Source organism: Phragmites australis, chromosome 1 (assembly GCF_958298935.1).
Source record: "Phragmites australis chromosome 1, lpPhrAust1.1, whole genome shotgun sequence".
NCBI lineage: Eukaryota > Viridiplantae > Streptophyta > Magnoliopsida > Poales > Poaceae > Phragmites > Phragmites australis.
In genome coordinates this window covers 1,374,228-1,397,534 of record NC_084921.1, presented here as the reverse complement: position 1 = coordinate 1,397,534, position 23,307 = coordinate 1,374,228, and the positions used below count along the sequence as shown (strand labels likewise).

At 43.5% G+C, this 23,307-nt stretch overlaps 3 protein-coding genes across 6 annotated transcripts; 2 read left to right on the top strand and 1 right to left on the bottom strand.

Moving 5' to 3' along the window:
* The first annotated feature begins 2,243 nt into the window (after positions 1 to 2,243).
* On the top strand, positions 2,244 to 5,957 carry LOC133909855 (protein TWIN LOV 1). Of its 4 annotated transcripts, none has more exons than XR_009908480.1 (7): positions 2,244 to 3,003; positions 3,770 to 3,977; positions 4,107 to 4,171; positions 4,971 to 5,024; positions 5,140 to 5,195; positions 5,288 to 5,372; positions 5,585 to 5,625. XR_009908480.1 is itself a non-coding variant. In XM_062352428.1 (7 exons), the coding sequence occupies exons 1-7, from the start codon at positions 2,439 to 2,441 to the stop codon at positions 5,738 to 5,740; spliced, it is 1,215 nt and encodes a 404-aa protein (XP_062208412.1). In that variant the 5' UTR covers positions 2,244 to 2,438; the 3' UTR covers positions 5,741 to 5,957. The 4 variants fall into 4 exon arrangements, 2 of the variants coding, with proteins under 2 accessions (XP_062208412.1, XP_062208464.1); XM_062352428.1 differs by having other exon boundaries at positions 4,971 to 5,050; positions 5,585 to 5,957; XR_009908478.1 differs by having other exon boundaries at positions 2,245 to 3,003; positions 5,288 to 5,351.
* A 5,434-nt stretch (positions 5,958 to 11,391) lies between these two features.
* Positions 11,392 to 12,408, top strand: LOC133909749 (WRKY transcription factor WRKY24-like). Its single transcript, XM_062352339.1, has 3 exons — positions 11,392 to 11,701; positions 11,791 to 11,955; positions 12,047 to 12,408. Exons 1-3 carry the CDS (start codon positions 11,442 to 11,444, stop codon positions 12,291 to 12,293), a joined length of 672 nt encoding a protein of 223 aa, XP_062208323.1. The 5' UTR covers positions 11,392 to 11,441; the 3' UTR covers positions 12,294 to 12,408.
* A 5,796-nt stretch (positions 12,409 to 18,204) lies between these two features.
* LOC133909665 (WRKY transcription factor 72A-like) lies at positions 18,205 to 20,343 on the bottom strand. The gene is made up of 4 exons (XM_062352231.1): positions 20,160 to 20,343; positions 19,983 to 20,054; positions 19,274 to 19,846; positions 18,205 to 19,179 (listed from the first exon to the last, which is right to left on the bottom strand). The coding sequence occupies exons 1-4, from the start codon at positions 20,229 to 20,231 to the stop codon at positions 18,418 to 18,420; spliced, it is 1,479 nt and encodes a 492-aa protein (XP_062208215.1). The 5' UTR covers positions 20,232 to 20,343; the 3' UTR covers positions 18,205 to 18,417.
* Between the last annotated feature and the right edge of the window lie 2,964 nt (positions 20,344 to 23,307).

The following is a 23,307-nucleotide window of genomic DNA, read 5'->3' as shown; positions in this document are numbered from 1 at the left end:
CAGCCCTGGGGACTGCCGGGCCGGCCGTGGGTGTGCTGGCTGTGACAAACTGAATTTTGGCAGGAACAGAACGGAAAGTGATAGTAAAGCCGCTCAGCAAAAATTAGTAGGGACCGGGCCGAACGTTAGCGGTCCTTGTCTCACGCGTGCGGCGGCACATGCAGAAGACGCTGGGCCGGACCAGGGTCTGGTGACGGGGTAGAGACGTGTTGCTCCTATCTGCCACGTCCGCGACAGCACCCAACGCACAAGCAATAGAAACGCGCCAGGGACCGAAAGAGCGGTGTTCAACACTGCGAACTGTGTGTCTGACATCGATCACAAATGGCTAGCAGTTTATTTAAAATTCATGTCCTAAGGTTGCTAATACGAACCAAAATATTTTGTCAAACTTGTCTTAAGGTTAAAAATCAAAAGCGCAAAAAATCAAAAAATAGATAGCATATATACCGTATATTATAAAAATAGATAATATGTTGCCGTGTTTACATATTTAACATGCATATTCGATATATCATTCATCAAAAACATATTTAATGGAGTTTATGTTCGAGAAATCCATACAGGAATCAAGTGGAAGAAGAGACGGGAGAAACCGACACCAGACTTTCTCAAATTAATCTTTGATGCTTCTTTCAATAAAGAGACGAGCTCTAGTAGGTGAAGATTTGTTATCAGAGATAATGATGGTGACATTCAGTGTGCAGGTCGTGGTCACCTTGATCATTTGCTTGATCCCTTCCAAGCAGAGATAATTGCATTATTGCATGGGCTTAAAAATGCAATCGAGATGAGCATCGGTAGCATTGTTGTTGAGGTGGATGCATTGATGGTCAAACATGCGATACTTTCTTTAGTCAGGGGTTTGTTACATATACATTTTATTAGTGCTTGTGTTCTGTATAATTCTTGAGAATATAATAGGGTGGTGCATGCTCTAACAGCGCTAGTTAATGTATGTCCTGTGGAATATAATTCTTGAGAATATAATGAAACATGTTTGAATTGATCTGAGAACTAAGGTTTTGTACATGTTTGAATTGATCTTAGAACTAAGGTTTTGTGCATGACAATATCACATGAAATGATAAAAATGTATATAAATGGAGCATTACAAAAGAAGTCATTTTTTCACCAAATAACCGAGGGTTAAAAATATTTTTATAAATTAGTACATCACATCACAAGAATATTAGTGATTTTTTTTTATATTTTAGGAATTTATTTGATCCATTAAAAATTGCTAGAATTTGTAAAAGTAGAGTTATTTGGAGAATTTTAATTAAATATTAGCTCAGGATTTTTGATCAAAATAATTAAAACGGGTTATTAGTGAGCTCTAATTTACTCATAAAAATATTTAAATTTTTTAGATTACTTTTATACTTTCAAATAAAATCAAGAGTTAAATAGAAAATATAAATACATACTTATAATGATTTTAGCTTCTTTCTTTCGAGCGCGATGCATAGCTAGCAGCTGTATTTGGTACATGAGGCACTAAATACGGTACTGTATATTATATTCGGCACCTCATTTGCCGAATATAGCTATTTTCGATACCTCATGTATCGAATATGGTATAAAGTATCGTATTCGGCATATGAGATGTCAAAAGCACGTTTTTGTTAAATAAGGTACCAAATATATATACTATATGTATCATGTTATCTATTTTATAATATATGATGTGTATATTATTCATTTTTTGATTTTAGCCGCTACAATTTAGCCAGCAACAAGAAATCTTACCACACTTTTTCGAAGTCTCTGACACATAGGATCACACACTTTTTCGAAGTCTCTGACACATAGGACCATAGCAGTAGAAAATAAATCTTGTCACGACTATAGCCGTAAACTAAATAGTTTTCCAAGTTAGTCAAAGTTTCGTAACCTTGGTAACATGTGACTATGAACTAGGTATGTCATTAGTCTAAAGTCCAGACTTTGTCTCGTTTGGCACGATTTTAGATTTAAGATTCTTTTAAGAGCTGATCAAACTTAGCTGTGAGAAATTTTGCATATGGAGCAACGGATAGATTGAGCATTAAGGTAAGTTGAGTCATCTGAATTTTATTTTAAATTAAAATAAAAATGTAAACCATATTATTTTATCATACAAATTCTACATAGTAGCATGAATCTCCAATCTTATACGCCAAACAGGCCCGAAGGCAACCTGCAGATTGGAGCTGTGGTCAAAGTGGAAAACCAAACCAAAGGCGCGGACGAATCGCCACGCCCACAGGTTCAATCAATGGATCGATCACAGACTGCACAGATGAGAGCTGCCCCGAGAAAAACACAAGCCAAACAAAACCCGCAGCGATAAAGCCCCCCACGCACCAAAATTTTGCAGCCATACCCCCGCGCAGATCTTTTTTCGCTTCCCCGGTGATCACGCCACCTCCGCCTCACCTCACCGGCGATCGGCGATGGAGAGCTCCGGTGAGGCGGACCCGGCGGGGCAGGACCAGGACCGGCGCCTCGCGGCGTCGCTGACGGCGCGGTACTCGGACTGGGTGCTGGAGGCGCTGGACGAGCTCCCGGGGTGCTTCCTGCTCACCGACCCGTCCCTCGCTGGCCACCCAATCGTCTACGCCTCCCGGGGGCTCGCCACCCTCACCGGCTACGCGCGCCGCGAGGTGCTGGGCCGCAACGCGCGCGTCCTCCAGGGCGCAGCCACCGACCGCGCCGCCGTGGCCGGGGTGCGCGAGGCCGTGCGCGCCCAGCGCGCGCACCAGGTCGACATCCTCAACTACCGCCGCGACGGGTCGCCGCACTGGGTGCTGCTCCACTTGGCCCCCGTCTTCCACGCCGCCGACGGGAGGCTGCTCCACTTCCTCGCTGTGCAGGTGCCCATCGCCGCCGCAGCGCGCAGGCCGCCGTGCCGCGCCGCGGCGGCGATGTTCGCCGCGTGCCGCGAGGAGGCGAGGGTGGACGAGGATTTCCCTTGCGCGAGCCACGCTGGGAAGGTGTTTGTCGATATGGATAAGAGAGGTCAGTGTGACTGCCTGTGTCGATTGGGTACTTAATTGAACCGTTGCTCGTATTCGGCAGTAGTAAATTACTCGATGGTTGCTAGTAATGAACAATTGAGCAACCATTAATTGCAAAGTGAGTTCATTTATACAAATCTTCGCTCTTCTGCTATCATGTGGTACCTTTTTTATATCAAATGTATGCTGCAAGCCTGACATAAATAAGATTGCTCATGAGCATAACCTTGCTTGATTTGTTCTTCATTTCTTCGATCTTTATGATGGTTGCACGTATCTTGTCTGTGAATATGGGCAGACAAATCACTAAATAAGTAGGTGGTACTGGCAGATTACTCAGAATACGCCTTTGTTTGAGTTGTCCTTTGGTTCCAAGTCTGGTAATCATGGCTACATTTATCCTTTTTCCCCCCTCAGATATGGACTATGCACACACACAAAGAAGTAGGTGATAGTTCTTCTCTGTGTTGATGTTTTTCGTGTTGGTTGTTACTAAAACAGAAAACTAAAGTTGTTCAGGAATCAGGACTAATCCCACTAGGCAATTACCTGAATGAAGATTCTGTTTAGCTAGCCATAGCCAAATAAGGCACCTTAAACTTTACCTGGGTTTGCCTTTCTTACTTGTTCTTGTTATCATAGTAGCTTATTTTGTGGCAGAATATTGATACTTGACCTAGTGTTTTTACGTTTCCTTTACACAGAAGTATTGAAAAGCAATAAATGGATCAAGTTGTGAATATATTGTTGCTAGCTTGCTGTTGCAGGGCTGGGGGCCGAGGAACCACGTGTAGCTAGTGATAGTGAGAAAGAGAAGGCAATGAGTACGGCTAACAGCATCTTCTCCGCGCTGAACCGCTACAGCAAATTAACTGGTCTTGTGGTCTGCGGGAAGAGATGTGACTCTGTTGGCATCCAAGCACTCAGTTCTTCCTTAAACCTCTCTCTCGGTAGAATCAAACAGAGCTTTGTATTGTGAGTTATTTGCATAATCTTGTTTGTTATTTAGCTGTCTTTTCTTATTTCTGTCATTTTCACTTTTCAACATATTTTATATGTAATTCAAGTCTGTTTTATTAACTAATCTTTTTGAAATGATCACAGGACTGACCCCCATTTGCCTGACATGCCGATAATCTATGCTAGCGATGCTTTTCTATCACTAACAGGTATTTGTTCTTTGACTTTTAGTACCAGAGTATGCATTCTAAGAACTTTTTGAAGTAATGTGTTTATGTGATGCAAAACATCATTAATTCTGTAATATGTGCAACTTCCAATATATTACTGGTATCTTTTCATATTGTTTTCATTGTGAGCCTCGTGGCTGAAGTTAGTCAAACTGATTATATCTACTTGATGTATGTGTACACTGTACTCATGTCTTTTGAGATGACGTGTGAAAAAAGGAGCATGTTTTGCTCCTGATTGACATACTGAATGCTTTAATGGTCTTGAGTTAAGACGGGCATGATTGATGGGTTGCCGGTTGTAGTTACCTTCTAAAGTTACTTTTGAAATGCAAGTTAAAACCTTTACCCTTTGGGGATGACATTGTGGTGGCAAATTAAATGGTGTACTTTTCATGTATAACCAAACATAATTTTAAAATAAGTTGTGTAGAAAGCACACACTTCTTTCTTAGGTAGTTCTTAGGTAGGTGTGCATGTTGGTATTTTTCTTTTGTCGGTGTTTGTACCCCCCCCCCCCTCCTTTTTGTTTCTGTTTTCTTTCGGGTGGGGTTTATTTTTGTTGATATTTGGGTGTGTTGGCAACTTGACATCAGTCCGTTGCCCTATGGTCGCTATGTATTGGATATTAGTAGGAAAGCATGAAAGAATGGTAGAAATACTCGAATATATAGCATTGGGAAAAAAATAAGTCTTGGAGCTTCTTAGCTTGTATTGCTTGTAGGCTACTATTATTTACAGGCAAGACTTATGTTGCTCTTAAACATTACTTGTTCAGGTTACTCGAGAGAAGAAATATTGGGCTGTAACTGCAGATTCTTAAACGGTCCAGGTACCAGCATGGAGGTTTTAGAGGAGGTGCGGTCTGGGATTTTATAGCTTGTATGACTCCATTTCCTATCATATTGCTCACGTTTTTTCATTTCTATTTGAAATTGGACGTACAGATAAATCAGCATATTTGTTCTGAGCAGGCATGCACAGTGGATCAACTAAATTACAGGTGCACATTCACACGTTATTTTACTGGTAGCGAACACATTCAGCTTATGTTGCAAACTTAACAGAAGTTTTGTCGCCTATACTTTTTATCAGGAAAGATGGAAGCTCATTCCGTGATCTTCTACATGTATCTCCTATCCGAGATGCATCGGGCAAGGTTCGCTTACATCTTTCTCAGGTCTTTCCTGGAAGAAGTTGTACTTCAGATGCATCTGTTTGGCATTTGATTGACGATAATAATGAGAGAAACAATTTTTCGCAGTATGATTATGTTTTTTAGGGGGTCTGTGTTCTCTTAGTCATGTTCTACTGAGCTTTGAAGTAGAATGGATCCGCAATCGTGGTATAAACATCATGGGAATTTTTACGGCTTACTACTTGCCTTGGCAGGTCGCATTTCATATCTGGGTTCACCTTGATGTGGGCACAAAGCATGATTTTAACGGGTTGACCCCTGAGGTATGGCAGCTTGGTGCCGTTGGTGCGGTGAGAGTTGCAGTCAGAGGCTTATCGGCGTCAGGTAGCCTGTTGAGACCGTCCCAATAGCGCGTCTCGAGTCTCTTTGCCATTTTGACATGTCGACTTGCAAATGTACATTGCAGCTGCCAATTGTATGTAAAGTAACTGTTTAGGACAAAAAAAGAAATTCAGTTCATTTATAAGGAAAATTCCAGGTAAATACATGATGGTTGTTGTGATTTTGTAATCATGCGAAATGGAGTAAAGAAAAGAAAATAGAAGACCCATAATTTCTTCAATTTCAGAGTTAGTTTTCATATAAAGAGTTTAAATTTGGTTCTTTTGACAGAACTGCATGAAATTGAACTGTGGCGATTTTTGACCTCACAAAGGTCTGATCGGTTAATAAATTGACTGTTCTTGTCATGTAAGTTTTGGATGCAAACTAGTACAGAATTTCACTCATCTGGAACTCAGGTCCACAAGTTTTGTTTTTCCTTTGGTAGGATAATGATGGTATTGGAAACTACTGTCGTACCCTCGCAGTCTGAAAATGACTCCTGCATTATATCTGTAGGCTTCAACAATGACAGCGTAATCTTATCTCTAAACTCTTGTGTCAGATGCACTGACCTGGCACAAGCCAGAAGCCACTAGCAGCCCGCAGCCTCTGTAACCGTATTCATACGTGAAGTGCTTGCGATATCTATAGCAGTCTAGCTTACATGACCAGCAAGAAAACAAAACTTCAAAAACTGACACGTGGTAGTAGTAGTTAGGTCAAGCTAAGCATATCTACAAAGGAGAAAATTTTTGTGAGACACGTACGTATAAGATTCCGATGAGATACTCATCCGCACCGTATACGTGCGATCGTACGGCACGCATGTGTGCATATCTGCACATACAAAAACACGTGTCAACACGCTATATGAATCTCACCGAAAAACCCGATCTCATAATTTTTTTTCTCCATCTACGAAAGCTCTTGCTGCCTCTTGTGTATTTACTGCATCAGCAGCAAGCGGAAGGATGACTATGGAGGGTGTTTGGCTCCGATGCTGCGTACGAGATTTGGAGATATTTTGGTGGCTTAAGCATGACGTGCTCGTTGATGACAGTCGTCCATCTGCAACCAAGTGGATACACACACATGCAGACAACCACAGCGCCACGACGGACGACATCCTGTCTCATTTTCTGGCGCGCCGTGGCCCGCGGCTGCACGAATTTAATTTTTCTCGCCGAAACGGACGCACGGCGCCACGAACCGAAGGCCACGCACGTCCTGGTTCGTTGCGATTGATGACGCCAATTTCTGTTCTGCTGCTACCGGCAGCCATGAGCCATCCGTGGGGCATGCAACAGCCTCTCCAAGCTCAAATCGATCCCTGGTCCCCAGCGCCTGTTCCACTGAATGAATGGTTCATCACCGTCCTGATGTTGATGTTATCCTTTTGTGGGGAGCAACGCCCTTGTAGTTACCGGCACAGCACGAGTAGAAACAATTCCAGTTTTTCGACCTCAATTAATGCTAGTAATACAAGTGAGCCTTCGGCACCCTTCTAAGAAGAATGAAAATTAATCCATGAAAATTAATCCGTACTCCTGTATTAATCAATCTATAGTTGATCTTATTATAATAAAAAATATTATTTTCTGATATGTATATATTATTTTATAACATGTGTATATTTCTTTATAAGTTAAGTATATACTACTTTTTAAAAAATATTTTTTTAAACACCTATTAAATAGGATGTATATAAAGCAATAAATACAGAAAAACTTCGTGTATATGGAGTATATTACTATCAGAGACACGACAAATGACATAACAACACACCGTGGTGACGAATCACCGGGTCTTGAAACAATGCTTTAATTCTTTATCTGTGGAGCTATAACTGGCCCTCGTATCGCATCGTCACCAACCGAACCGGCCCTGAAGCCGAGGGAGTTAACAGTCGTCCCGTTGTCCTGGCGTAATCTCTGACGGAGAAGCTACGGCACATGATATGACCACGACAGCAATGGAGCACGTACAATTCAATGGATGGGCACTGACTAAGAGCTTCTTTGGTTGGAGTCCTGGACCAACTGCCTGGGCATTAATTTGATTGTAAAATTACCTGTTTATACAAGAGAGGGAGGCAGTGTTTGGTTTATGGGCTGCCTGAAGTTTCAGTCACCATTGGTTAGAGCTATGGTGAAATTACCCATTAGATGAAAAATTCAAAAGTAACAAATACATGGCTGATATTTAGATATTATAGGCTAACTAAGAATTCCATGATACATAGCACTGAGTTTTAATTAACAATCAGTCAATAGCATGTCTTCAATTAACATTTAGCCAACAGCAAAAGAACATACCGAGTATTACAAAGCAAACAATAGTAGATAAATAATTAAATGTGGTTTAGGCATTTTGGATCAAATATACATAGCACAATGAACAATATCAACGTTCACTCCACATGGCATTTGCTAGATCATCTCGCTTAGCCACCCATTGTCTATTCTCCGTGACTTGATCTGTAGCTGCTCTTGCTAACCTGGGCAAATTGTTATACCAACGAGTTTCATGTACATGATGTTGTTGGAACCATTATCAAGGATCCAATTGTGTAAGACACAACATGCTATCACAATCTTGATATGTGCTCTAAATGGAAAGTATTGCTTGTTTGCAAGAATTTTAAAGCGATTCTTTAAGGTTTCAAATGCTCGGTCGATAGTTGTACGAGAGGAGGAATGTCGATTATTGAACAATTCTTATGGTGTTTTTGGATATCTTGCACCCTCGTACTCCTTCAAATGGTACCAAACACCTCTATATAGTGGTAGTATACCAGGTCTCGCTGCATACCCGGCACCAGCTAAATAATATTTTCCTAGAACACACAAGATGATTCTTTTATTGCCTTAACAAAATTTATTGTTGTATACTAACCATCCAGTAGGACTTTATGCTAACCTTCAAGCATTGAAATTCCATTTGATATTTTAAGGGCAGCCTTTAGAACTATGAAATAATGTGTTGATCCCTCCCATCTAGTAAGAACATAGGTAAATCTCAAATCAAAGTCCACAGCTGCAAGCACATTCTAAGTTGGATACGACTTACAATCCATAAACCTGTTAGCTATATTGTTAGGGACAATTGCAGGAATGTGGGTGTTATCAAGTGCCCCAATACAATCCTATATTGCAGGGAATTTTTATTAATCCAATAAACTAGCCATGTGTATCATGTGTATTGCAGGTAACAAATTCAGACTGCTTACTCAGGCAAAAATTCTAGGCCTCCAATCAAACAAATTCCAGGCAGGTTACAAGCAGGGCTAGAATAAAAAAGCCCTAATTAACCTCAGCCTGCCTGAGTCCGACGGGAAGCTGCCGAGAGAAGGCCGCGCGATTAGCGGCTCTGGCGGCGCAACCGGCTGTCGTCGGATGCGTGCATGCCAATCAGCTGGTCGCCGACGGGTGGACGTCTCGGCCTCGTGGTCTCGCTGCCTCGTACGGGTGCGGCGCCTTCTGCACGCCGCGACCGGGAAAGAATCGCGTGCCAGATGTCTGGTGGTGCACGCGGCAAGCTAGCTCGGCGGCTCTTGTCAAGTGGCCGTGTGGGTTTGTCTTGTCGTAGCTCGGCAGTATGGCACGCTTGGCGGCTTGGGTTGGGTGCTGTACAGCTTACTGGTCGCTGTGCTGGGAATGGATGGGGAGGGGATGAGCGAGCGAGAGAGAGAGACGTGCTGTGAGTTCCATGCTCCAATTTCTGTACACACTAGAACCCGATAGAACATCTCAGATGCAAGGTGAGCGTTTATTGGGTACCCCTCGCTAATTCGGCAGACTTGCATTTTGATTTTCTGAACATGGAGTTCGCAAAAGGTTTTGTTGGGAATAAAAGGTAGTAACTAAGCACCAATTAATCCCTTATCTTGTGATGAACAATGAGAAAAGCTTCATCCGATAGATATGCAATGGAACAATAACAATCGCATGCACAATTGACACGGTGATTTACAACCTCTCAAGGTGAGGAGTAAAAAACTACAATCGGTCTACTCCAAACTTCCACAACGATGAATAGTAGATACAAAAAGTCTTCTCTACAACCTCTAGAGGAACACAGCAACAGTAACACATTCATCAGCATCAATAGCAACCATCCACTACTAACAAGAGGTATGACATAAGTCAAGCAGAAATGACACCTATTATATTCCCTTCGGTTATTAAGATCATATCTCACAATTCACAGATCCGCATAGTATGAAATTTGGTAGGTATGTAGTTCCACGAATCCCCCACAAGCTATTAAAATTTCAGCTCAATCATATACCGTTTCACTACCCAAATTGATCATGTACTAAAGTTGCTTCGTGCTGAATCTGCAGTGACCCGAACCGACAAAACCTCTCACAAATATGATATTCACAAATACTATCTCTCTGTATATATAGGGGGCTACCGAACTTTGCGATATTTAATGTCCACACTCCTCAGAACGTAGTAGTATTAGCTGACACCAACATCGAAACATTGCATCTGTACTCGGGTCGATCTCAATGATATGTCAATACCCTGAGTGTGCATACGCCCAAAAAGCCGACGAAGACGGATTACTAACTCATTAACCACGATCGGTCCAAGTAATTTCCGAGTGACTATAATCAATTGAACACATGCTAAAAACTGATCAGGGTTGGCAAACATCTAGATCGATCAGTAGTGAGCAGCCGGGCGGCATGTGTCCCTCTGGACGGTAACTAAAGTGAACGCATCGTCAAGTTAACCAGATTCAGTTAATTCTCCGTGTGGGCAGGTATGCATGCATGGCATATGCATACTATGTCACAGAAGATAATTGTTCAGTTGTCACTCTCAGAAAATATTAATTACTACTAAAGATAATATACGAACCGTTTTAAATTTATAAATATAGAATAAATAGGTAAATGGGATATCATCCGGAGGTCACGGTGGCAAAAAAAAAATGGTGAATTCCCCTGTCACCAGGACGTCGGCACGGTCGCTCCTGCTGCTGCACCGCCGTGAAACCGATCTATCGCTGATGGCTAGCTAGCCGGAGAATGGAAGAGGTAACTAGCTAGGCTATGACAGGTGTCGCTTGCCTTTGGGCAGGTGCACCGTACCGTACAAAAAGTGCTAACAATGCGATCTATCGCTCGGTCAGGACTCGGACGTTATTTTGGACCTGATGAAAAATCATTTTGGACTCGGACCGGCATGGAATAATCTCTGAATCGGCGCACGTCGTACGCCTACAGTTTAGGCTTTGTTTGGGTGGTCACCAATGTTCTTCTGCCTACGCAAACTAGATACGTGGTACATTGGACGGCCCAAAATATACATACCAAAAACTACGTACTGTAACATACTGCAGCCAATCATCCCATAGTCGTCCGTAACCAACGGTATCAACTATTTTTTTAAGTACACCGAGGACGTATATTATACATGTACTCTACATTACACGTGTATCTATACATATGCTATGGAGTAGACTGAGAGGCAGTCATATATACCCTAGTTAAACTGGAACTGATCTCAGTTGCTACTTGACCAGAGCTAGCTTGTCCGGTCGTAAGTTCCAAAAGTGCATGCGGGGGCAGGGGTAACATCGCCATAACAATCGACACGTGACGCATCTGATAACCTTCGGATCTATCAGGATCAGGCCTGCCGTGTGAAACATCCATGGAGCTTGCTTCTTTCAGTTCTAGAGTCCGGATGTCTGCATCGTTTGGGCGTATAAATGGCAAAGCTTGACACGGGGAATTCCATCACACACATGGCGGCCTCACTAGGACTCGGCCATGAGACGTACTCCTACCCGCCGGCCGCCTCCTTGTGCTTCCCACCCGACCTCGTGGCGGACAGCGGTGCCGTGAAGAACTTCCCGCCGGCCGCCGCCATGGCTGACAACTACTTCCCGGAGCTCGGTGCTCACCATGCTGATTACTACTCGCCGCCGCCGGTGTTCGGCGGCGGCGCTGCCGGGAACGAGTTGAACAGGTAAGCTTGCGTGCATACTTATAGCCTGCGTGCGTGCAATGTGCAGAATATATCGTGTTGTTGATTGGTTCCGGCTTGATCGAATTCAGGAGGTATGTGGATGATGACGGGAGTAGAATGAGCAGAGCAGCTGGGAACGACCGGCCGTTGTCGCGGATTGGGTTCCGGACGAGGTCGGAGGTGGACGTCTTGGACGACGGCTTCAAGTGGCGCAAGTACGGCAAGAAGGCGGTCAAGAGCAGCCCGAACCCGAGGTACTTAATTATCAGTTACGCGAGCATGAATGCCCTGCAAATTTCAATCACTTTTTTTTTGTTTTTGTCCTGAGCGATTGGCGGCGCGCAGGAACTACTACCGGTGCTCGGCGGAGGGGTGCGGGGTGAAGAAGCGCGTGGAGAGGGACTGCGACGACCCGCGCTACGTCGTCACCACCTACGACGGCGTCCACAACCACGCCGCACCAGGGTGCGCTGGCGCCTACCCGGCGACTTTGACGGCCGCGCCTCCCGGCCTTGCCGCAGCCGCCCCTTCTGACGTGTGGGGGATGCAGCTACATGCGGCGGCGGCTCACTCCTCGGAGTCGTCCTACTGAGTTACCCATCACTGTAAAATATGTTCAGAAACTTAAAGATCGAGATCGATCGATCTTTTTTTTCGGTTGTAGGTGGGAGATTTTATAATATAATATTAAATTTACATGTGATTTGGTACTCATACTATAATAATTTGTAGGATCACTTGAGAGATCTTATAATATAATATTAAATTCACTTGCCCCCTTCGTTTTTAAGGTCTAGAGATTACTATTACTGTTACGATAAATTCAGATTATAAGGGTTGAGATTGATTTGATATAAATGGTAAAAGTATCGAAATACAACTCCAAATTAGTATGTTGGTATCTAATAAGGTAGGGAACAATAATTCCTATTATTGAAGAAGAAACCTATCTATCACAGGGGAAAAAACATTCCTATCTATCACAAGGGCAAGCGCACCACGCACGCTGGTAGAGCAGCGCTGTTCCAGGCGACGTCTCCTCTCGGGTGGCGTCGAGCAACGCTCCTCTCGAGAATGGGATTGCGACGGGAGCGAGGGCATCTGAACGGCGGAAACCAAGGAGAGAAAATGATGCCTTGACTAATGGGGAATTCATTTTGAGGGTTAGATGACCGACACATATACTGGAGGAAGCTAGCGGCTGCGGAGAAGAGCAGCACTAAGAGAAGCTTTGTCGTGCGGCTCGCAGGTGCACGTCGACGGCGACACCGACCGGGTGCTGGATTCCAGCAGGAGCGACCCATCGGTAGAAACAGAGGAGAGAAAAGGATGCATTGACCCATGGGAAATCTGTTTTGAGGATCGGACATTTTGTAGACGAAAGGAGCAAACTGGCGTTAGGAGAAGCTCGATCGTGCGGCACACCAAAGAGGAGGAGAGGCTATAGGAACCAGATTAGTGACTAGAAAGTGGTGAATATACATCTTAACAAATTTTTTGTGAAATCGATAATTTTTTTTTATTTGGATCACCTAACGCATCTCAAAACTCAAGAGGAAGCAAAAATCAAGAGGAGTTTTAATGAGAGAAAATCGAGACAACACGACTTCACGAATGATATATAAAACATATGTTCCATTTAAGATCAATACATGTGTCTTAGCATTTGAAATATCACAACTAGTAAATAAACAAGAAAAGAAGAACACCGAGTAACGAAACTCTCTAAATTGATTGCCTAGAGGCGAGGGACTTCAAGACTCTATCACATAATCGTGTGTATACAAATTTTATATTTCTAGTAACAAGAAGAATGATCTCATAAGGTGTTAAAATTTCAGTCAAAAACAAAAATCAAAACTGGAAAAAAAAACTTGCACATAAGGTAAGGAAAACAAGAGTGCGAAACTAGAAGGAGGAGAATTCAAGCATATGAAACAAAATAAACTTCATTACTCAAAAAGATTGGCCCTATTTTATGCAGATTACAAAGTTTTTTCTCTCAAAACTCTCACTTATTACATAGGCTAAACATTCATCCTCCTCTCCACTAAAACCCTACCATAATATTCTCATATGGGTGACACAAGGAGCTTAAATGGCTGATTCAACCTCTCATATAACCATATCCCTCTATTTATAGGCCTAGAAAACTTGCGGTCAAGAACACATCTTGCGGTCAAGAGCATAGAGAACCTTGATCGTTCTCTCGTAGTCAGAATAGGGTAAAATACCAAGTTATCGAAGATTGCTAACAATCCCATCAAAGCAAGCAAACATCGCATCCAAAGACTCTCTGGGGACTTGCACAAATATTTTGTATTATTGGTTGTATGTGCTTTAGCGTTTGACCTTAATCTGATTAGTGCCTTCATGATGATCTCATGGCTCCTTCGGATATGATCAATACCACCAATAATCCTCAAATCATAAAAGGTTCAATTACAAGAACACGTGCACGACAATTAGTCCACCAGAAATGTGGGAGAAGCACCACAACCTTACCCGGATATCACCCCTCGAAGACCAAGTTTACTCGGACTCGAGGCTAAACTCTAGTTGTGGTCGTGGTCGAGTCGCAGGATAATACGTCAATAAAATAGGTATAACTCTCTCATACGAAGTCTGTTTTAGACAATCTTGGACATTCTGAAAAGCTTACGATGAGCCCCTTCTAATGGATATAAAATCGACCAATTATTCCGTATAGTTTAGTCAAAGTTAAAGAAATAAGGTGATGCACCATCGTTTTGGACCTAGTTGGGTCTTGTAATCGTGTCGGGGTCAGAGTCCAGGTTGTGTACGCCTCTTTCCATGGTTGCACAACCCTAGGTTGACCTCCTCATGTACCCCTATATACATAGTAGCCGTCGTAGTTTAGGCTCGGGTTTTTCTTAGATTATTCGATTTTATACAGTTTCGCCGCTTATTCGGTTTATGGAACCTCAACTTTAGTACTTTATTGGTAATTATCAATATTCAGATTGCATATACATGTTCTTGCTTTTGTTCTCGATTCGCTTACAGGAAAAGTCTTCTTGGTGAGGTCAATCATGTCTTTGCACGGTTGATAACCACAGGTTCTCGATCTGTTCTGTTCAGAGCCTTTGGATCATCAACGTTGAAACTTCACCAATCGATTTATAATATTACCTTCGGAAGATCGTGCAAACGTGCATAACTTCATGAAAGACACTCTGAGTATTCCAAATCTCTCGAGCAGTATAGAGGTGCTGGACCGTATCAAACTCATTCTGACTTAGACTAGTGAACAAAATATTTCTAGCCTTGTTGTTGACCTCATTCTGTTAAATTTGAACTTGTGTTGTGCGAGCAGTAGAGATCTCGTAGTTAGAATCAACTACTTCTTATATTGCACTTCCTTTTCTTAGAAGATAAGCATGCATGCGCACCTTCCAGTACGAAAAATTACGGCCATCAAACAGCAGAATCTTCAACCTTCTCTCCATATCATCTACGGATCATAAAGCCAGTTAAGGTTAACAAGTGACCATACCGGTTCTAATACCAATTGTAGGAACGAGATAAGCAACTATGAGGTGAATAGATGCCTTAATAAATTTCTTGCGACATCGATGGTCTTCTCCTATTTGGACCACTGAAAGGATCTAATAGCTCTAGAGGAGGGGTTGAATAGGGCACTAAACAAAAACTAAACCAATTACCGAATTCTAGAACAAAAAGCAACCTTAGCCTAGAATGAATAAAAGCAACTAGCCGATCTAGCAAGCTAGAATGATAAGCACAAACATGCAAGCATATAGAACATAAGTAAAGTGTGGAATTAAAACTTATACGAGGGAAATGCTAGAAGCAAAATGCGAAATGTAACAAGAGTAAGGAAAGTGGACACCGAGTTTTTTCCGAGATATCGAAGAGTTGGTACTCTCCACTAATTCTTGTTGGAGCATCCACACAAGGATGTCGCTCCCCCTTGAGTCATCAAGACTCAAGTGCTCACTAGTGATTGTCACTTCTCCATCTTCGGATTGGCGGGCATCAAACTAAATACACGAGCTTCCTGGGGCTCTCACAAAACTTCCAAGAGCTCATCAAGAACACCTCCAATTTCTACGACCGGCTAGGTGCTGCCAACCACCAAGAGTAACAAGCTAACTGGTTCACTTGATTCCTATCAAGCCTAAACAGTAGCTAAATGAACACTCGCTACTCTTAAAGCACTAATGGAGTGCTTAATCTTCAATTAAGAACTTACAAATCACCTCAAGTACTCTCCCTTGCCTCTAGATAATACACACTGTGTATGAATACTTCTAGGTTGCAAGAGAGACGAATGAAACCAAATGAGGGGGTATATATAGGCTAGAACTCATCTAGCCATTGTCCAACCACTCACTTTTTTCTGTGAACATCAGATGGTCCAGTGCACACACCTCTGTTAACACCAGACAATCCAGTGCGTATACTTTTTCCACACGCTAGTCTGACAGCTGTGAGTAGCCGTTGCAAAATGCTCTGGTGTTCCTCCGCACAGTATCACCGTATAATCCGGTGAGTTATAGTCTTCTACACTGTGACACAAGTCACAAAATGCTCCGGTGTGATATCAATCTCATCACCGGACACCCGGTGCCTTATAATCCATTTCCTTTGAAAATACCAAGCTTCTGTTAAATAGTCCGGTGATAACTCCTTTAAGTCATCGGATAATCCAGTTAGTTCAACTCAAATTTTCTCTAGAAAAACAGTCCTTATGTTAAATAGTCTAGTGTATGTGTCCTTCAGGTCATCGGACAATCCAGTGCATGTAACTTCAAATTTATATGAAAAATGACTCTTCTGTTAAATGCTCTATTACAAAATTCCTCTCATCACCGGACAATCCGATGAGGTCGTTTGAAATTTTCACAGAGAGGGAAAATAGTCCGGTGAGTTTAATCATTCTCTCACCGGACAATCCAGTGAGAACAAACTTTCTAGAACTCGTTCAATTCAATCGACTTTGAGTTCTAACTTCTCAACTTCTCACCCATAGGTTTTTTTGAGTTACCTAGAGCTAGATTTTCGCAGGTGTGCATCTAACTATGTCTAGACTCAACTAGATCAAGTTACAACACTTAGCCTCTCTTTATAGTACGGTCAAAAGATAAAAAGAGACAAATGTCTACTCTAAGTGTCCTTCATCAACTTGTGACACTTAGAACTAGAAGATTCTTAATCTTGACGCAAATATCCTTTGATCGACCAATAGAATTCCATGAGAGACCAAGAAAACCCACTCAATCATTGTGAACTAAAAAAATTGATTCCCTTCAAAACATATGTATTAGTCACAATGATACGGTTGTCATTAATCACCGAAGCACTTACTACTTACTTAGGGACCTAGATGCTACAATCACCCAACGCACCTCAAAACTCAAGCGGAAGTAAAAATCAAGATAAATTTTAACAAAAAAAAATCAAGGCATCACGACTCCACAGATGGTATATGAATCATAGGTTTCATTTAAGATCAACACATGTCTTAGTACTCGAAAGATCACAACTAGTAAAGAAACAAGAAAAGAATAACACCGAGCAACGAAACTCTCTAAATTAATTATCTAGAGATAAGAAAATTTAAGATCACATCACATAAACGTGTGTATATAAATTTTATACCTCTAGCAAAAAGAAAAAATGATCTCACAAGATGTTAAAAATTTTACAAAAAACAAAAACAAAAATAAAAACCGAAAAAAAAAACTTACACACAAAGCAAATGAACCAAGAGACAGAAACTAGAAAGAGTGAAATTCAAACATATGAAAAAACTAAACTTTATTGCTTAAAGATGCCAATCATATTTTAAGTAGATTACAATAATTTTCTTCAAAACTCTAACATAATTATATAGACAGAGTACTCATCCACCTTTGCGGTACTTAATTAGTCAACTTTGACTGGTTCGCCTGTCGTTGTCTTCTCTGATGACCGAGCAAGCATCTCTCGCTAATCTCCAACTACGGTGGTTGGTTGACTTGTTCAGATCAGAGTCTATCAGACTAGTTAATTACTTTTATTAAAATTTTAACAGCGCCTGTGTAGCTTCTTTTTCAGGTCTTAATACTGTGCTTAATTCGTCTACAACAGCATTTCTCAGAGATCGTACTCTTATACTTGATCAAATGATTATTGTACAAATCAATTAAGTGGCACCCTGATCAAATGATCTGTCATGTCAACACACCTCCCTTCGGATCGAGCAATGGGACGATCGCGGATCTTGTTCGTCCATTATTCATACACTTTTTTTTTTTCAAGAAGCCTCTCCTCAACACAATATATAGACACATGTATATACTACTCATACCGTTATACACATACTTATACAGTACCTACTAAAGATCACACTTAATTATATTGCACTTGCAAGTTTAGTGGCGATTTAGCTGGAACAACCTGATCAAAACTTCTCTGATTCCGCCCATGCATGGTAGATACACTTGACTCCTCCATGCATGCTATGCACATCGATCGACCAAATAATCCCTGTTACATTGATCACCATTTCCCCCAGCCAATTTACTCATTAACATGCCAAAACTACTCCAATTAACAAAGTAATTAACCACGATGCACATATTGATTACATACGAACCACACGGCCCTACACAAGATCTAACCCGGCCACGCATGCGCGCGAAACGCCATTAGCCAATCGATTGCATGATGCATGAGCGCGTGAGTTCTCACTTCTGGGCAGCCGCGCTGCCGCCGCCGCGCCCCATGACCGACGTGATCGCCAGCGCCAGCGCCGTCTGGAAGCTCGGGTCCGACGTGATCGCCTTTGCGAGCGTGTCCGTCACGGCAGGCGCCATCGCGCCATGGCCGTCGAAGCCGCTCGCCCTCTGCAGGTACGACTGGCCGTACTGCTGCTCCGGCCTCGACACGGCGCCCAGGCCGCCGAACAAGTGCCCCATGGACGGCAAGCTCTTGGCGTAGTACGACGGCTGGGCACCGCCGTACGCCAGGTAACCGCTGCTCCAAGCCGCCGGGACCGCATTGGACTCGTACCCCGCGGCGGCGGCCACGGCGTAGGGCGAGGAGTGCATGAGCGAGTGCGGCGCCGCCGGGGTGGTGAGGTCGAGCGTGATGGTGGGGCAGGACGCGGCGGTGGAGACCATGGTGTTTGCGCCGATCAGCCCGGCCGACGCGAGCGCGAGACGATGGTGGTGGCCGAGGGAGGCCGAGGAGGAGCTGGTGGAGCCCGCAGTGAGCATGGCCGCAGCGGCGGAGGTCGTGGACGCCATGGCCCTCGCCGCCGGCGGGAGCTGGTGGCTGTGCGTGCCCTCGTACGTGGTGATCAGGATCGTCGTGTCCTCCGCGCACCGCTGCACCTGCTTCCTGACCGGGCAGTTGGGCGCGACAGTGCAGCGGTAGTACGCGCGCGGGCAGGGGTTCCCCTTGGAGATCTTCTGCCCATACTTCCGCCATTGGCACCCGTCGTTCATCTGATCACCAACATCAGAACACCGTCAATTAGTTAGCTCTCATGCGTGATTGTATTCATACATCAGATTAGACATGCATGTACTCGTCACGTACAGTAGGAGTGTCGCATTTCACCCTGACGGAAACCCTAGCCTTCTTGGCCTGCTGTAGCTGCACCTCCTCGTCCTCTCCATCCCCGGCGCCGCCGCTCGGGCTCTTGCGTGCGCTGCTAGGCGGGCACGCGGCGGCATGTGCAGGCTTGGCGGTGTCGTCAGCGCTTCTGCTATCGGAGCTCAGGTTCAGCACGGGCGCCGCCGATGCGAGGCTCGCCTTGTCGTCGTCTGTGGACAGCCGGAGCCCGAGGGAGAGCTGGCCTCCGTCTTCGGTGGTTTCGGAGGTGCCGGACGACGAAGACGACCTCTCGTGGCCCTTGCGGCGGACGCCGTTGGCCCTCGTGCCGAGGCTCAGGGAGACGAGGTCGTCGGGATCGTCGTTGGCGCCGGGAGCCGGCGCCGGCGCCGTGGGGAGCTTCGTATTGGCCGCTTGTTCCTGCACCTTGACGACGTCGAGGAAGTGCATCTGCAGCGACTGGTAGTCGCCGACGATGCGGGTCAGCAGCGTTTTGAGACGCTCATTCTCCTCCCTCACCTCGCCCATCTCCGCCTTGGCAGCCTCTAGCTTGTCTTCCTGTTGTAGTACACGCGTACACACAGTTGAATCAGATGAGAATTATGAGGTTGATGCATAACATGAATGATTTCTCAACCGAATTTCGATCGACTCGGTAGATGATTAAGTACCAATTAAGTAGTATGTACCGTACCTGCTTGATGCTTGCATCCCTTTGCGTTGTGTGAAAACTTTCAAAGACTATCGGAAGAGCGCTTCCTGCTATCTGCATCAAAAAAGAAGAAGAAGAAAAAGACGCTTGAATCTCCTTGCGTTGAACTACAAAAGTAGGGAAGAGCAAGAACAGATCAATAGATCATAGTAATCATACCGCCGCGACCTCCGGCTTCGCATCTACCCTCTTCTCCTCCTTCACCGGCGGCCTTTCGAAGGCGACCTCCATCGCAACACGAGCGAGCTAGGATTAGGAGCTATCCGCGCCGCACCGGTCCACGAGACGGCCGGGCTTTCCCTTTTTGTGCTATACCTTTCCAGCAAGCAGTGCCATGTCCTTGCGGTACCTTGCCCTCCTTATAAAGAAGCAACCAAGCTTCAGCCTGCATGCAGTTTCTGACTCGCGCCGATTAATTGCACTAAAAAAATTGAGATGCCGCGCTCGCGCACACCAGATCCCAGTGGCTCAGCCTGCCACGTTTCGGCCGTCGTCCACACGGGCTGGGCTGGGAGAGCATCAAAAATGTCAAAAGGCTTAGCTAGCTAGCCCATGGCGAGCAAGGTGAGGTAAGCGAGGCCAATAGAATACTCGGTCGTCGTCGTCGTCCTAAATGTCGTTGCCGCCGCGATGTCTGCGCCGGTCCACGCGCCCGCCGGCTTCCTGCGGCCTACGTTAGCTAACTAGCTGCTCCGGCAACCGGCGACCAGGACACCGTCACGCCTTCGGTAGGTCAGCCGTTGCAAACACACACACACACACACACACACGCCGCGGGTTGCGTGCGATCGATCGATGTGGATGTGGATAGCAGCTGGTTCTGACTTTGCCGATCTGACAAAATGCGTTCTGACTTGTTAGCTGCTGGCGTGTGTACGAACGCCGGACTGGAGAGTACGTGTTTCGCATTTCTTTAGGTCGTCCTATTGCCTTTGTACGGCCGGTGCGGTGCTACCAAGTTGAATAAGCAACCGAAATGTTGAGGAATTGTTCAGCCATGGATGCATGCATGATGGGCTTAATCTGAAGAAACTAGCACATCGATTGCGCTTCTCTTCGGAATCTAACAGGTCAAATACGAAAATTCGGACATGCATGAAAAGTACCAGAGCGCCTGAACGATGTATCCATCACATCTTTCACCGGTTTATCCTTGGATTATATTTTCTTTTTAACGGGAATCCTTGGACTATCTATAATATTATTATTTAAGTGTTAAAATAAGTCATTATATTTTCTCTTAATATCAAAAAATTATCATGTTAATCGAAAAAAGAAAAAAGATCTAGATCAGTTATTATTATGAATATCTAATATCCTAGTTTAAACCAAAAAGGACATATCAAATATGATTAATAAATAGTTAAAATCGAAATTAAAAATTATAAAATATTAGCAATTCAACTTTCATACGGTTTGAGAAGAAAAATATTTAAATAAAGAGTACAAATAAAATACAATAAATTATAATTGAAATTAAGGTATAGAAAAAAGAATGGTCCATATCAAATACAGTCTTAGAAAAAATAAAAATTAAATAATGAAATAATTTAAAAAATTACTAAGATAATAGATTAAGAAGCACCGTATAGCTCAAGTTAATTGCATCAAGCAAGCAGTAGGTAAGATACAACATGCAAGAAAGATAAACTTATTCTGATTTTAATTGGACTGTCTATACTTGATGTACGATTTTGACAGTTAATCAAAACTTATATGAATCAAATCAATACATATATATGATTTGAGTACAAGTTTAGAGTATAAATAATTTTCTATTCCACTAACATATTTTTTTTTATCTCTTCTTCTAATTTATATGTTTTATAACTAAATGATAATAACTTCGTAAAAAAAACTAAAAAGATTAATTTTAATTAAATATTATTGTGATAAAATATTGCAGCGAATTAGCTTAGCTTGAACCACCGGCTAGTTTCTTTTACTTGTATGTGAACAGTACATTACTCCGTACATTGTGCTGCGTGTATGTACGTGCATCCACTACTGTAGAGTAGTTAGTATCGGTCAAGCGCGTATCATCATCATGCATGTGCCAAATTAAATAGAGTTGGATTAAATAGAGTTGGAAGACCTGGAATAAAGAAACTCATCATGTGATGTGATGTGATGTGATGTGATGTGATTTGCGAAGATGCAGATGCTACTTACCGTACTTGCTACTAGTAGCCAGCGAGTCTCCCCTCGATCGAGTCCGAATTAATTAGCAGAGGATACGATGGGATGGACTGTGGAGATGGACCCGTGCAATTGCGTGCGACCCGGCCCGGCCCCTTGTTGAAATCCGAGACAACCGGTGCCGCGACTACGACGGTTCGGTGTTGCGATCCAATCGGCGTTCGTTAGGCCATACGGTTTGATGTTATTTCAGAGGGTTTAGTTGGCCAACTTGTTGAGATTCCAGCGAAGCCCGTTGAAACTGCTGCAGGCTCATTCGTCGTCCCCAAGTTTTCTTTATCGGCCGCCTGGAGGGCGTGACCTCGCCTCACCGGCCGTTGAATATGAATGGGCGACCTGATGCGTCTCAGCACGATAATTAACCGAGGAAGCTGGCAATGGCATTCATCGATCGTGTTCCCATGGGCTCCTACACGGCTACGCGGGTGGGGCCCTCCGGCGCTGAGAGAGAACCACAGTTGAATATGAGCATGCATACAGTATAATGTTTTATTTAGATAAGATATATCGCTTCGAGATTCACGTTGAGAGGAGCTGATGACCATCCTGATATTGTTACAGTAGGAGACGTCTGTATAAATTTTTTTTCCCAACAATAAGGGTTGCTAGATTTGAGACACTCACATGCACCACTCACTTATGCATAACATGCAATCGTTGCAACATGGCTTCGCCAAAAAGGTTGTTCCTAAGAAAATGTAATGGTTCCGTGCATGTTTGAACTGCGCACTCACCCTATAATCTCTGACTTCAAATTCTGATCAGAGAACTTGTATTCAGGAGAGTTGGTCCAAGGAGGAGTCACCTGTATATGATGTATGGCATACATAGATGGTGTCATGCAACAACATAATTTGCAACAAGGAACGGATAAATTGGAATTGAAAAAAAGTACAACAGTAGAGGGGGGAAATGGCATATAAATATAAGCACATGGCTGTTGGATGATGCACTCAGTTCAAGTAAACTGCAGGTTTTGTCAACGGGCAAATCAAGGAGGCGTCTTTCCTACCTAATTCCTAAACATATATGTTAATCATTTCTCAAATGGATACAGCTAGCTAAGAACCAGGAAAAAATATTGAGAAGAGTAAAATTATGACAAGAC

Bases quoted from the DNA above. Each gene is read 5' to 3' on its own strand.
- LOC133909749 (XM_062352339.1), top strand. From the start codon at position 11,442: ATGGCAAAGCTTGACACGGGGAATTCCATCACACACATGGCGGCCTCA. The intron at 11,702-11,790 runs GTAAGCTTGCGT...GATCGAATTCAG, and splicing joins GCCGGGAACGAGTTGAACAG to GAGGTATGTGGATGATGACG. The intron at 11,956-12,046 runs GTACTTAATTAT...GGCGGCGCGCAG, and splicing joins AAGAGCAGCCCGAACCCGAG to GAACTACTACCGGTGCTCGG.
- LOC133909855 (XM_062352428.1), top strand. From the start codon at position 2,439: ATGGAGAGCTCCGGTGAGGCGGACCCGGCGGGGCAGGACCAGGACCGG. The intron at 3,004-3,769 runs GTCAGTGTGACT...TTGCTGTTGCAG, and splicing joins TGTCGATATGGATAAGAGAG to GGCTGGGGGCCGAGGAACCA. The intron at 4,172-4,970 runs GTATTTGTTCTT...TTACTTGTTCAG, and splicing joins TGCTTTTCTATCACTAACAG to GTTACTCGAGAGAAGAAATA.
- LOC133909665 (XM_062352231.1), bottom strand. From the start codon at position 20,231: ATGGAGGTCGCCTTCGAAAGGCCGCCGGTGAAGGAGGAGAAGAGGGTA. The intron at 20,055-20,159 runs GTATGATTACTA...TTTTTGATGCAG, and splicing joins CGAAGCCGGAGGTCGCGGCG to ATAGCAGGAAGCGCTCTTCC. The intron at 19,847-19,982 runs GTACGGTACATA...GTACTACAACAG, and splicing joins GGGATGCAAGCATCAAGCAG to GAAGACAAGCTAGAGGCTGC.